This window comes from Natrix helvetica (genome assembly GCF_964273705.1).
Source record: "Natrix helvetica genome assembly, chromosome: Z".
In the NCBI taxonomy this organism is placed as follows: Eukaryota; Metazoa; Chordata; class Lepidosauria; order Squamata; family Natricidae; genus Natrix; species Natrix helvetica.
In genome coordinates this window covers 86,303,181-86,318,106 of record NC_138554.1, presented here as the reverse complement: position 1 = coordinate 86,318,106, position 14,926 = coordinate 86,303,181, and the positions used below count along the sequence as shown (strand labels likewise).

At 41.1% G+C, this 14,926-nt stretch overlaps 1 protein-coding gene across 1 annotated transcript in view; it reads right to left on the bottom strand.

Annotated features, from left to right (window-relative positions):
- MRPL3 (mitochondrial ribosomal protein L3) overlaps positions 1-14,926 on the bottom strand; it is a 56,515-nt gene that overhangs the window by 17,778 nt on the left and 23,811 nt on the right. The window contains exon 7 of the mRNA XM_081931912.1: positions 2,932-3,040. Coding sequence (XP_081788038.1) covers positions 2,932-3,040 — 109 coding nt within the window. The remainder of the gene's footprint in view (positions 1-2,931; positions 3,041-14,926) is intronic.

The window sequence follows — 14,926 nt, the reverse complement described above, 5'->3', positions numbered from 1 at the left end:
GCTCAGTCCTGAAGAAACTCTGAGCCGCTGAACTTTATGCCAAATGTCTAAGTGTGAATTTCACCAGGAGAAAATTGACTATTTGGTGTACCGTATCTCTCATGAGGTATTGAAATGGACCCGGAGAAAGTCCGGGTTGTTACAGAATGGGCAAGTCCTCGCACCACAAGCAGCTACCAAGTTTTTTGTGTGTCACTAACTTTTACTGCCAATTTATTCCCTCATTCGCTAGCTTTGCCAAATACAAATCTCCTAAAATCAAAAGGAGAAGCTAAACCTAGGCCTAGTAAACCTCTGAATTGGACTATGGTATGTCAAGCAGCTTTTGAGAAGTTGAAATGACTGTTTGCAGCTGAACCAATTTTAAAACACCCTGACATGGATACACCCTTTGCTTTCCAAGCAGATGCAAGTGATGTAGCCGTGGGGGCAGTGTTGCTCCAAACGAACGCAGATGAAAACCTGCAACATTGCGCTTACACCTCCCAAAAGCTAACAGAAATGGAAAGAAGATGGGCAATATGGGAAAAGGAAGCTTTTGCCGTTCGGTGGGCCTTGCTAATCTGTTGGCATTTCCTTGAGGGGGCTAAACACCTATATGAGGTATGGACTGATCATAAAAACCTTGAAATGCTAAAAATCCAGCAAATCTGTCACCTAAACAAGTTCGCTGGGCACAACATTTTAACCGATTTAACTTTACACTAAAATACATCCCTGGGGGAAAAAACTTTATGGCCAATGCATTGTCCCGGCTCTCCCAGTACAACAGTGCCAGATCGGTGGTGATTCATCCAGTCATCCCAGCTAAACACCTAGCTGCCCCAATGGTCACCAGGAGCCAGGGTACATTGGATTTGGAGGTGCCCACTGATCTGATGAAAAAACTGAAGGAAGGCCTTGCATCTGATGATTGGTTCAAGCTGCACTCCAATGAGTGCATTATGCAGGATGGCCTTGCCTGGGTAGGAGCTAAGCTGTTTGTTCCTGCCAGCCTAAAAAGTATTGTCCTTCAATGGACCCATGACTCAAGAATGGCAGGGCATTTTGGTTTTGTGAAAACATTGCATTTGGTTAAAAGGCAATTCTGGTGGCCTTCTTTGAAAAAAGACATTGAATCCTTAACAGCTAGCTGTCCCGTTTGTGCAGTGACAAAGAGACCATCAGGGAAATCTCAAGGACTACTGCAAAGTGTTGCCCAACATGGTGCACCGTGGAAGGAGATATTGATGGATTGTATTGTCAAGCTACCAGAAAGTCTGGGAAATACTGTCATCTGGGTGATCACTGATTTGTTCTCCAAGCAAGTGGATTTTGTATTTGCTCCAAGTTTCCGTGGGCAAAGACACTGGCTAAACTGTTTATTTTACATGTATATAGGTTACATGTTGTTCCTGAACGCATTATTTTAGATAGGGGGGTCCAATTCACCTCTCTCTTTTGGAGTTTCTGAGGCTGATAGGCTCCGCCCAGGGGCTAAGCTCCGCCCACCATCTGCAGAATAATGGGGTTTGTGAAAGGGCTAACTCGGTTCTAGAGCAGTACCTTAGGTGCTATGTCAATTATCAGCAGGATAATTTATTCCCCCATGCTGAGTGGGTGAATAAATCTGATGTTAGAGCCCCCAAACTTTTGCAACAATTACATTCTAAGTATCCTGATAAATCTTAATTGTGCTGCCCATACTTGTTGTTATTGTTTTCCATTTTTATCTTTTTCTCCAGGGATGATGTCCTTTCTGAAGGTGGGTCAAATTCAGCCTCTATTTTGCTTGGTTGCTATCGGCTGCCATAGAAACAGGGAGGGTGGGGGCTTGTGGTATTTGGGGGGAATTACTGGTGCTGGAGGAGTTATCAAGAAGGGAGTTTTGTTCTCACCATCTTCTGCACATGCTAATGGCTCGTGTTTGGGCTTTGTCAGGGTCAGCCGTCTCTGCATACCAACTGAATGAGGCCTTTTGGAGATGCACTCCACATAACACTTAGGGAGTTGCAGATTGGACATTGGGTTGGGGTAATTGGGGGGAGGGTGCTGGGTAAACATTTGATATGTACATTTGTGCCCTTTTGACTCAAGATTTGCTTTTCTTTTGCTGCTTTCTTTTCATAACAAGTAAAAGTACTTTTATTTCTGCGCAAATGGAGTTGGGAGTTTTCTTTCTTGGTTATTGAAGGATTTCACTCAATGAAATTTGTTCCATTGTGTATCAAGGGATTTTCCCTCCCCTTTTTGCAGGGAGGGAAAATCTTCCCAGGCGCTTGAGGAACAAACCTCAAATTTGGAGAAACCACTGGTGAAGCTAGTGCAGAGTCTTTCAGAATGCTGGCTTCTCTAGCATTTTCTCCTCCGAAAAGAAGAATGCTAGCAAAAGAGGTGGATTCTGGGGGAAGAAACCACTAAAGGTTTTGAACCTTCCAAACTATCATGAGAATGTGTCCACATGGAAAATGGAATGAGTTGCTTTTTAAAGTAAATAAATCTGATGTGGTGCAGAGAGGGTTTGTGGAGCCGGTGGGTGTAGCTAGGTGATGCCTCCCAACCTACAGCAGGTTACTGTGTATCAGTAGGTGATGTCATACAATGGGGAGAGCTTGGATTGCAGTTTTTGAGCAAGATAGTTACAAGGCCCTTTGTTTAATGACTACCATAATTTATGAACAAAATTTGGGGCTCCAATGTGGTCATTAAGTCAAGGACTAACTTTACTAAGAGATAATTAGGCACATAGAGAGGTTTCCGCATGGCAATTTATACAGTTTTCAAGAAATGTGATAAAATTTACTCAGAATCTGTATCACTATCAATTTGTAGGGGGGCAGAATTTAGCTTATGAAGATTTTGATATTACCAAGATGTCTCAATTCAGTATATGCTTTACATTTGTATCTTCTTTGAACTGATCAACATAATATAGATAATAAGAATACTTGCAGAATTAGAAATTGATCCAGGTCGTCTGTGTGTTTTAGTTTGGCCATGGGAAGCAGGCTGGCCAGAAAATCCCCATCTTTTCATGACTCCTTGGAAACCTTTGCCAATTCTGAAAGCAAGCAAGCCAAGTTAAATATTTTTTAAATATTCATAAATCAATTTGATAGCAGAATTATATTTTCTAGTAGAATTATTATATAAGTTGAACATTCAGCATAAGACTTTTATAGAACATTGCTGTGAAACCTGTATGTGGCTAATTAAAAATAAAACGACTGTTTTTACCTTTGTAATGTTCACTATAAATCAACAGTTGGCAGATTTTAGTTATCTTTTTTCAACAAAATAAGGCAATTGTTTGTTGCTAATTATGGCTTTTTTATTAGACATACATAGTTTCACAGATTTGTATACTACTGTTCTTGTCACTAGTCATTATTGAGAATTATATGTTTTAATTTTCTATTTATTTTGTACTGGCCCATAACTGTTATCAAATAAATTAAACATTTAAAATGAGTTTGTAACCTTACCAGCAAACTCACATTAGGCATTAAAATTTAAACATCTTTTTAGAACTGAAATATACTCTATTTATCAGCTTTTACTTCTGATTCAGATGGAGAAAAAAAGGAATCGTACTTGTCATGCCAAAACTTATAACTTTAGTATAAGTTTCTATTATATGTTTATTATTATTATAAGTTTCCTAGTGGCCAGAAAGGCAAATATGCCCCAACTACATTGTCCAAAGCTGACTCTGCCCATTTACCCATCAGCCCGCACTCAAACCAAGTGCACGCTGGGAAGCCAGACTCCATTTCCTTCAGCATTTGGAGAAGGCAGAAGCAGCCATTTTAAACTGTGGCACAAAGTCATCCAAAGACAAACTAACATCCCACACACAGAGCATCGCTGGTGAGACTTAAATTGCTTGCTTTTACTAATTTTTATGTTCAGTAGCAACTTAATACTATCTATCTTATATTTGAGTCTCACTGTATGTATCCCTATTTTCCTCAGTTTCACCATACCCTTTTCTCCCAATAAAGCATTCAAACAGACGCACACAGTCTGTTTTAGCGGAGGATAGGTTGGTTTAGCTGTCTGTCAAGCTGCACACAGAGTAACATAGAGTGGGGAGAGAACAGTGAAACAGTGGCTACCCAGCAAGTGGGTTCCAGGGTGAAGACTATACAGAAACCTGCTAATCCATCAACACAGCTACCTGCAGCAGTCTCAAGACCAGGGGTCCTCAAACTTTTAAAACAGGGAGCCAATTCAGTCCCTCAGACTTTTTTTTTGGGGGGGGGGGGAACTGGCAGGGTGATCATGGCTAGGTGGTCATGTGATTGTGTGGGCGTGGCCAATATAACAGTCCATTTTTCCAATTTATCAGTCCATTAAGCAATACACTTTAGTTTACTTTATTGTCATTGTACTTATTATACACAGTTTACACATACAATGAAAATCACATAACTCCCAGAGACCAGGCCCAACACACATAACAATCCCCAAACACACCCCCACCCACCAAAAAATTCCCCACCCCTAAACCATCCAAGCATCCACACAACAGACCAAGTAGTGCTAGCAAACAACTCACTGATAGTTCCCCTTCATTATTGAGTGCAATTATAGCTCTGGGATAAAAGCTATTCAGAAGATGTGTGGTCCTAGTTTTAATTGTTTTGTATCTTCTGCAAGAAAGGCAATAGTCTAAAAAGATTGTAAGCAGGATGGGAAGAGTCTCTGAGAATGTTATACAACTTCCTCAAACAGCGAGATGTGAAGATGTTATCAAAGGCTGGTAGTTGGAGCCCGGTGATATTCTGGGCAGTTTTAATGATTCCCTGTAGAGCTTTTTGTCCGCTGCAGAGCTGCTCCCATACCATGCAAGAATGCCGTATGTCAGGATACTCTCAATAGTGCTGCGATGGTAGGACAGAAATAGATGCTGAGATAGATTTATCTTCCTTAGCATTCTCAGGAAGTACAGCCTCTTCTACGTCTTCTTCACAAGCATGTTAACATTCATGGTCCATGAGAGGTCCTCCAAGATATAAATGCCCAGAAATTTAAAACTACCAACCCTCTCCATCTCCTTGCCATTTATGTGCAATGGTAAATGTACATCTTTCTTCCTCCTGAAGTCAATTGTAAATTCTTTAGTTTTTTTGGTGTGAAGTGTAAGATTATTTTCTTTACACCACAATGTCAGCCCTTGTACTTCCTTCCCACCTCGATAGGGAAGACAACTTTTTAAAGAAACACGCTACTCAAGCACCACTACAGGCTAATGACAAGCCCCAAGCCTCAAAGGAGAAAGCTTCAAGCAAAGCTGCACATGTGATAGCAGATTCCTTATATCCAAGGTACCTGACCTGCAATTTATCCCATAGGATCATAGGATCCCATAGCCTTCATGCCAGAGCAGTCAAAAAAGGACCAGCTGAAATTGGAGACTCCCAAAAGATATGACTACTCAACACATTTTTACTACAGCAATGCACAATCGGCTAATCAAACCACCATAGACCTTGCCAAGTTCCTTGAGCTAGTCACACAAGGACTTGAAAGGTTTGACAATTGTCCAGAAAGCTATCGGGCTTGGTGATCATCCTTCCAAAATGCCATCAGAGGCTTGGATCTGTCATAACACAGGTAAGAGCCTACTTAAGGACCTACCTTGTGGCAATAAGGGTGGCCAAACGTCAATATTGTGCCACCCTTATAGCGTCCGCAGAGAACCGCCCTGCCGCCCTGTTTCGGGTGACCCGCTCCCTGCTGTCGCAGGGACAGCGGGATCCCCCATTGCAGGGCAGGGCAGAGGAGTTTGGGGAATACCTGCAGGATAAAATTGATCAGATCCGGAGGGGGTGGACCCACTCCAGTACTCCAGAGGGGGCGTCCGAGGCTAGTCTTGAGATTCCACGCTGGGAGGAGTTTGACCCTGTTGTCACCAAAGATTTGGACAGGTTGCGCGGGCGACTGCGAGCCACCACATGTTTATTGGACCCATGTCCCTCCTGGTTGGTACTGGCTTCCTGGGAGGGTTCACGAGGCTGGCTACTGGGACTGGTGAACGCTTCGTTGGGTGAGGGCCTTTTACCAACCGCCTTGAAAGAGGCGGTGGTGAGACCCCTGCTCAAGAAGCCTTCTCTGGACCCAATGGAGTTAGCAAATTATCGTCCTGTCTCCAACCTTCTTTTTTTAGCGAAGGTTGTTGAGAATGTGGTGGCTCAGCAGTTCCCGCGTCACCTGGAGGAAGATGATTATCTAGACCCGCGCCAGTCCGGCTTCCGGCCCGGTCACAGCACGGAGACGGCCTTGGTCGCGTTGGTGGATGATCTCTGGAGGGCAAAGGATGGGGGTTGTTCCTCCATCCTTGTCCTATTAGACCTCTCGGCGGCTTTCGATACCATCGACCATGGTATCCTATTGCACCGTCTGGAGGGGTTGGGGATCGGAGGCACCGTACTGCGGTGGTTCCGCTCCTACCTCTCTGGCCGGACGCAATGTGTGTTGACAGGGGAGCAGAGGTCGACCCCGAGGCCCCTTACTTGTGGGGTCCCACAGGGGTCGATCCTCTTGCCTCTCCTGTTCAACACATATATGAAACCGCTGGGTGAGATCATCCGTGGTTTCGGGGTGGGATACCATCTGTACGCTGATGACACTCAGCTGTATATTTCCACCCCAAACCACCCCAACGAGGCCGTCGAAGTGATGTCCCGTTGTCTGGAAGCCGTGCGGGTCTGGATGGGTGACAACAGGCTCAGGCTCAACCCCTCCAAGACAGAGTGGCTGTGGCTCCCGGCTCCCCGGTACAACCAGCACATTCCATCGCTGGCCATCGGGGATGAACAATTAGTCCCGGTGGAATGGGCATGCAATTTGGGCGTCCTCCTTGATGCCCGGCTGGCTATGGAAGATCATGTGGCAGCCCTGGCGAGGGGGACGTTCCACCAGGTTCGCCTGGTGCGCCAATTGCGACCCCTTTTGGACCGGGAGGCCCTGCGCACAGTCACTCATGCGCTGGTGACGTCTCGCCTGGACTACTGTAATGCTCTCTACATGGGGCTCCCCTTGAGGTGCACCCGGAGACTGCAGTTGGTCCAGAATGCAGCCGCGCAGGTAATTATGGGGAGATCGAGGTTCTCCCATATAACACCTCTCCTGCGCGAGCTGCACTGGCTTCCTGTGGCCTACCGGGTGCGCTTCAAGGTGTTAGTTACCATCTTCAAAGCGCTCCATGGCATAGGGCCTAGTTACCTGCGGGATCGTGTCCTGCCCCATACATCCCTGCGGCCCATTTGCTCACACAGAGAGGGTCTCCTCCGGGTGCCGTCCTCTAGAGATTGTCAGAGGGCAGTGCCCAGGAGTAGGTCCTTCTCTGTGGCGGGCCCTACCCTTTGGAACGACCTTCCCCCAGACATTAGGACAACAACTGATCTCCGCTCCTTCCGCAGTAAACTGAAGACCCACCTGTTTCGGCTAGCCGGCCTGGCAGAACAACTTTTCCACCCCTTGGTCATTTTTAATTGTTAATTTTAGTTTTTAAACTTTTAATGTTATTGGGGTTTTAACCTTTTTGAGTATTGTAATTTATTTATTTATTTTTTACCTCCTCTGTATGACACTGTGCTGACTGTTGCTTGTGTACGTCGCCCCGAGTCCCTGTGGGGAGAGGGGGCGACTAATAAGTTCAAATAAATAAATAAATAATAAATAAATATATTGAGAGATAGATTTAATAATGAAATGACTTGGAGATGAATTTGCTGAGCATGCAAAGCAATCAGGGCAATAAATATAAACTACCCTGAAATAGGCCTTAGAACCATCTGGAATTGATGAGTGCTATGGCTCAGCAGAAGCAGTGGAGAATGCACTGTTCAAAAGACTTGACAAGTTTCCCAGAATACCTAATAGAGCCTATCAGAAACTAGGGAACTTAGCAACTTACTAATGCAACTTCAAGTAGCCAAGTTGGAAGGGGACTTGCAAGGACTTGCATTCCTTGACAGAGGTGTCAACTCCACTGTATAAAAGTTATCCTATAATTTACAAGAGCAGTGGATCACACATGGCTCCAAATACAAAAGAGAGCACAATGTTCCATTTCCCCCTTCTCTGTTTTTGTGGACTTCGTGTGCCAACAAGCTAAAACAAGAAATGTGCTGCTTCTTCAGAACGTAATCATTGGAAGGCTTACGTAGCAGTCTACAAAACAATATGACCTTTCCAGATTACCTTCATAGGTCTGCCAGTTCCTCTCACATAGAAACAGAGATCACAGATCCTGGTAAAGTGTCCTCTATACCAGAAGCCACATCTTCTAAAATGCAGAGCCTTCAGGGAAAAGTCCTTAGAAGATTGCAAAGCTTTCCTGAAAATGAACATCTGCTACAAGTGTTGCTCATCCGTCTCCCACTTTGCCAATGACTGTAAGGTGAGTGTAAAATGCATGGAATGTGGCAGCACAGGCGACAACATAGCTTTATATCAAGGACCATCACCATGGATTTTACAACACACTTGCAGTGGGAGTGAGCATGGCAGGAAGAACACACTGCTACAACAACAGCAGAAATCAATACAAAATGCACAGAAGTCTGCAAAGAGACTGCAGACGGCAAGTCCTGCTCCAAAATCTGTTTAGTCAAAAGTCTCCCGAGGAGGCCAAAGAGACAAAGCCATTAAGCTTTATGCTATTCTAGATGACCAAAGTAACAGGTCTTTAGCCATCTCAGTATTCTTTGATGCCTTTGGCATTAAAGGCCCCAGGACTCCATATTCCTTAAAAACCTGTGCAGGAATTGTGGAGATGGTGGGGAGAAAAGTATCTGATTACCAAGTCAAGTTGGTAGATGGGAAAACATGCCTGACTTTACCAACTCTTATCAAATGCAACCAGATCTCTGACCATAGATCTGAAATCCCTACACCAGATGTAGCGATTCATCACTCACATTTTGAAACACATAGCACATCTGATACCAGAACTCAATCCTCAGGCTCAAATAGTCTTGCTCCTATGGAGAGATATTTTACAAGTCCACAAGGTGAGGGCTCAGATCAATGGTCACCAAAATGTCCTCTATGCTCAGAAATTAGACCTATGGTGGGTCATTATAGGAGATGTCTGTTTAAGAAGCATTCACAAACCAACTTCCATTAGCAGCATGCTGACAAGCTCATTGGAGCACAGACATCCTTCTATCTTTCAGCCATGCCACAACCAATTCCTCTTAAAGGAACTACCGTACATTACTCATTTGCCTTGTCCCTTCATAGGCTCTTTTAGTGACAACCTAGCCTGTGACAGGGAACAAGGTCATTTCAGGTGTACAGTCTTCCAAAACTGTAATATGGTAATTGGGTGGCAATATCTACTGAGCACAAACTCCCTTTAGAAAAGACAGGACAGGAATTAGTCAAAGAAGATAGTGATAACCAAGTCACCCCTCTTCCCTTCAGACCACAGAGACAATGCCAACCTAACAATACAAAACAAACTGTAGCATGCTCCCTGCTACAAACATCAGCAAAGGTCAAAGAGCAATTGGACCAGTCTTCTGCAGTGTCTTCCATGGTATTTGTTCAAAAGCAACTTCCATTCAGTCAGTCACAAGAGGATCCTGACAGAGTGCATAACAAATGCATCAAGAGACTGTTGTATCCTCAGAACAAACTGGTTTCCTTATTTCAAAGACGGTTCCCCCAGCAAGTATGCCAAAGATTCATTTCCATCAGTCCAAACCAAACTCAAAGAAAGAAAGAGCAGTTCACAGAAGGCAAACCCCCTGATCTGCATCTACAAATGGACGTGGCTTGCAAGCAAGAACATTTTCTTAAGGAGTTTTTTGTCTGTTGAGTCGTTGGGCTGGATGTAGAGGAAGTGGGCATCGAGGCTGCCTTGCCAGGAGGAGGTTTTCTGGGCCCCATTTGTTAAGTTCAGAGATGAGTGTAAGTCTTATACAAAAGAAATGGCGTCTGTGGAATGCACAGCTGGGTGAGACCGTGGAGGCAGACAAGCCCAGAAGTGAAAGTTATCCTCAATCACAGTTCCAAGCCAAAAGAAGAAAATCAAATAATCCAAATCCAGAAAGACCACATAATAGGAGGGGCTCCAGGAGACCTTCGGGGGGTAAATAGTATAAAGCCAGAAATTTCTTCAAAGGTAGTTTCAAAAGGCGTTTCATTTATAAGAGCGAAGAAGAAGAAGATGGAAGCGGGCCATCTTGGCTCCCCCTTTCACAGGAAACCAGGGAGCAAAGCATCCAAAGTTTCAATAAAACTTTTAAAACAACTCAGGAATCACCTCTTGCAATTGTGATGTAAATCTTTCTCATATAGTTAGTATAAGTGAGTAATTCAACATTTTACTCTCTCTCTCCATTCCAAGATTGAGAGATAGTCCAAATGCCGCTTTACCCGAGGGGGGTGAAAAAAAAAACCCTCCAATCTTACAACTTCAAACAGATTGAATCCACAACTTGCAAAAAGCTGTTGCTCATCAATTAAATGGTGTTAAAAGAGATTGGAGCAAACTTCTCACCTCCAGCACTTCTGCTGCAACTTCTAATTGCTTATTTCCTTCCGGAATCCATTCGGTGAAGGCACCCAGCTGTGCTATGCACCCCCCACACTCCCTGGCTCCTGAGGCGAAGCTAGAAACCCACCCACCCCGTGGCTGCTGCCGACTCTGGGGGTTCCAGCAAGCCGCCCTATGGCAGGTGGTCCCTCCAAGACCGCCTGTGCTCCTAAAAGGAGCCCACCGGGGAGATGAGCAGTGGACAGCAACGTCCGTCGCCTTCGGGGACCAGAAGTGATCTCTCTGTCAGTCACTTTTTCAATGCCGTTATTACTTCAAACGGTCACAAAACAAATGGCTCTAAGTTGGCAATTACCTTATGGAATGAAAGTATCAATAAACTCTTGGAAGACTGTAAGCAACATTTCAACAGAAAGAATAATAGTCATTCAGCACTACTTTTTGAGTAGAAGTATATACAAGTGTTAGTTCTCAAAGGTCTTTTTCAAAAGACAAGTGGACTTTGTTTTTTCCTTTCCTTTTTCCACTTCTTTATGAGAAGCAAAGCATCTTCAAGGAAAAAAAAAAACAAAAGTCCATTTGCCTTTTGAAAAGCACTTTTGGGACAATCATGATCTGGATGATTAAGACTCTCCACTGACATACAACTCTTAGATATCACTGTCCGATTTTGACCTTGCTAGAAGTGTCCTGATGCCAGAATTGCAATTTTCTAAACTTACAGGCAATGGTCTTACCCCAAAATAAATTGTTCATTACATGTTTTATGGAACATCCGTTACCATCCATAACCCCTTAGATTTTTTGAATCAAACATTAAAAAATGTACTTATAATTTTTGAGTTGATTATTACAAAAAATGGATCATAGAAAAAAAAGATGAGTTTTGTAATAATGCAGTAAGAGATAACTTTATAATCGTTCTTATATTTGCTGCAAAAGAAATAATAAGCTTCTTGTATTTCTTTTTATAATTTGTCTCTTTGTTCCCTTTATTCTGTATTACTGTTTCCCTGAAAATAAGACCTGCCTGGATAATAAGCCCAATATTTGCAACACAACAGCAGCCATGAGGTGACCATGTTCACCACCTCCTGCACCTCAAAAATAATGTCTCCTTGAAAATAAGGCCAAGCACTTATTTCAGGGATTAAAAGACCCCGTCTTATTTTCAGAGAAACACGGTAGTTTCTTTATTTTTAACATTATGTTTAATTTTTTAATAAGATTTATGTAAAAACACAAAAGTATGCAAACATTAACAGGAAGATATTCGCATTCTTTTCTAGCTTCCAGTGTAATCATAACATGGATTTGTTTTAACCAATGACTTAAACAGATTAAAACCAATGCAGCAACAACCAAAAAAGTCAGGAGAAGACATTCACATTCGCAGTCTCAATTATTTCAGCAGTGAAATTAGGATATAAAAGTATTACATTGGATATTAAGGGTTCTAAAATGTCAGTAACTATACAATTTGATTGTTGTTTCAGTCTTTCAGAGTTTTAGTTGTCTCTCCCAACTTCATGTAATTTACACATTTGATAATTGTTCTTTCTACCTTACTAGTTGTTAATATGAAAAGATTCCAGATTGTAACTAAAAATAAAATATTAATAAAAATGTTGGTCAAATGACTCTAGATCCAATCATGAAAAAAACTGAATCGAAGAAAAGCTGACCTCTATATTTTCTGTTATGTGTTACAGAACATTACCATCTATAATGTGAATCTCATAAATTTTTAACATATTCTTTTAAAAAACATTTAATCCTAACATTGAGGAGCTAAGATGGAGGACAGGCAGCAACGACTGTAAAGAGATCTTCCAAAAGTAAACAGGTCTTTCTTTTTCATATATAATATAATATAATATAATATAATATAATATAATATAATATAATATAATATAATATAATATAATATAATATAATATAATATAATATAATATAATATAATATAATATAATATAATATAATATAATATAATATAATATAATATAATATAATATAATATAATATAATATAATATAATATAATATAATAATATAATATAATATAATATTATATATATATATATATATATATATATATATATATATATATATATATATATATATATATATATATATATATATATATATATATATATATATATATATATATATATATATATATATATATATATATATATATATATATATATATAATAAGTATTTTTATAATATTTTAACTCACTTTTAATGTATTTTTAACCTGTAGTGGACTTTTTTTTTTAACAAAAGCACATATAATGTGGCTACCAATTTGTTTTAGATACATTTTAACAATTCTACAAGCCAGGATTTTTAAGAATGGGGAAAAGGAGAAAGAGGCAGCACTCTGCAGCCGAGAGTTCATCCAAGCCATTGAAGTAGCAGAAAATGGAAGATTCTACTGCAAACAGTCAAGTCTGTTCTAGTATGTAACGCATCTGCCATCTCCTTATCAGATAAATTTAATTAATGTAACTCATCGGAATAGGATTTACAAACCAAACTTGAAAGCAAACAGCATATAGAAATATCTTCCACTCTCGCAGAAAATGGCTCTCCTCCTTGGAACTTAACAGCAGCTTTCCCTGCACAGGAGGGGAATGTAATAAATTTAAAGGGGGAAAATTTGACAGAGTTCATCTGTAAACAATGTTTGCTTACAGTTTAAACTGTAAACTTGGTCTATAAACTTTTATAAACTGTCATATATAAAGTTGACTGCTTGAAATGATCCTTTGCAAAGTTTATAAAGAGTCACCCAAATACTGCAGAAGGACTTAGGAGGACAACTACTGACAGATATGGGATGGCTAATTCAGGAACTGAAACTAGAGAAGGCCCTTGTTTCCCTTCCAAAAATGTGAACACTCATAAAGAAAACACTCAATCAGGTAAAGGCCTCAGAGATGACCAATAAAACTACAATCTGCAGACTAACCAGGTCATCTTGCAAATTTACAACAGAATGAATAGATGTTGAAGTGATAGAAAAGCTGTTAGACTGTTCTTCAGCCAGCTGCTACACTGTGAATTCACTCTAATACAATCTACTACACACAGAATGCAAGAATGTATGAGATTGTATGAGAATTCTCCTGTCATTCAAGCATCCCACAATTACTTCTATGCTCTTTAGAATGAAATCCTTTCTGAGCACCTTTTTAATATTTCCAATACAGGCCCCTTCCAGTTGATGTCACAGTGAGAATGGCTGGAAAATAGCAAGGCTCTGCCGAGCCCCATGAAATCCAGCCAGTAACCACTGTCAGGAAACTCCATGGGTCATAGCCATCTTGGAAGGATGGTAAAGGAAGGAGAGGCACTTCGCTGACCACGAGGAACCCGCAATTTCCTTGTTAAGTCTGAAGCAAGCTCTCCCAAATGATAGTAGGCATGATCGCTATTTCTCTTGGCCATCACTAAGCTGGGACAACCAGGACAATAAGATTGTGGTTTATGGACAGATAATTACCAACTTTTACCTTAAAGATTGGATATAATAACAAGAATATTAAAAGATAACTCCTAAGTTTAAGATAGCGACGACCTAACACATGGAGGGGGAAAAGGGGGGACCGGAAACTAAGAGGTGTAAGAAACCCTAAAGAAGCTATAAAAATACAGAAAGCCTGAAAAAAAGATCAAATAATTTGAAAAGAGAATTCAGGGAAAAAATATTCTGTTTATTTGTGGTTTCAAACTCCCTGGACTTATTGGAATATCAGCTGTTTTTGACAGACTGTTTAAGGTTGGATTTGGGAATAAGAGTGCCATCTACTGGAAGAAAAGAAGTACAACAGTACTATAGATGCAGCATATTCAGTGAAAGTTAACCTAATACACACAGACCAATACCCAGAAAAGAAGCAACAATACTGGAAGACAGCCTGACTTTGACTTTACTGTTTACAACAGTGGTTCTCAACCTTCCTAGTGCCGCAACCCTTTAATACAGTTCCTCATGTTATGGTGACCCCCAACCATAAAATTATTTTTGTTGCTACTCTATAACTGTAATTTTGCTACTGTAATGAATCGTAATGTAAATATCTGATATGCAGGATGTATTTTTATTGTTATAAATTGAACATAATTAAAGCATAGTGATTAATCACAAAAACAATATGTAATTATATATTGTGAAATATTTCTTAATATATCTATATATTAAGAGAATATATCTTTCTCTTTCTCTCTCTTTCTGTCTCTCTCTGTGTCTGTCTGTGTGTGTGTGTGTGGCTCTTTGTCTCTCTCCCTCTTCCCCTCCTCTCTGTCATTCTCTCTCTGTATCTCTCCTCCCTCCCCCATCTCTGTCACTCTATGTGTGTGTGTATATGTGTGTCTGTCTGTCTCTCACTCACTCAATCACTCACTGTGTGTGTCTCTCTTTCTG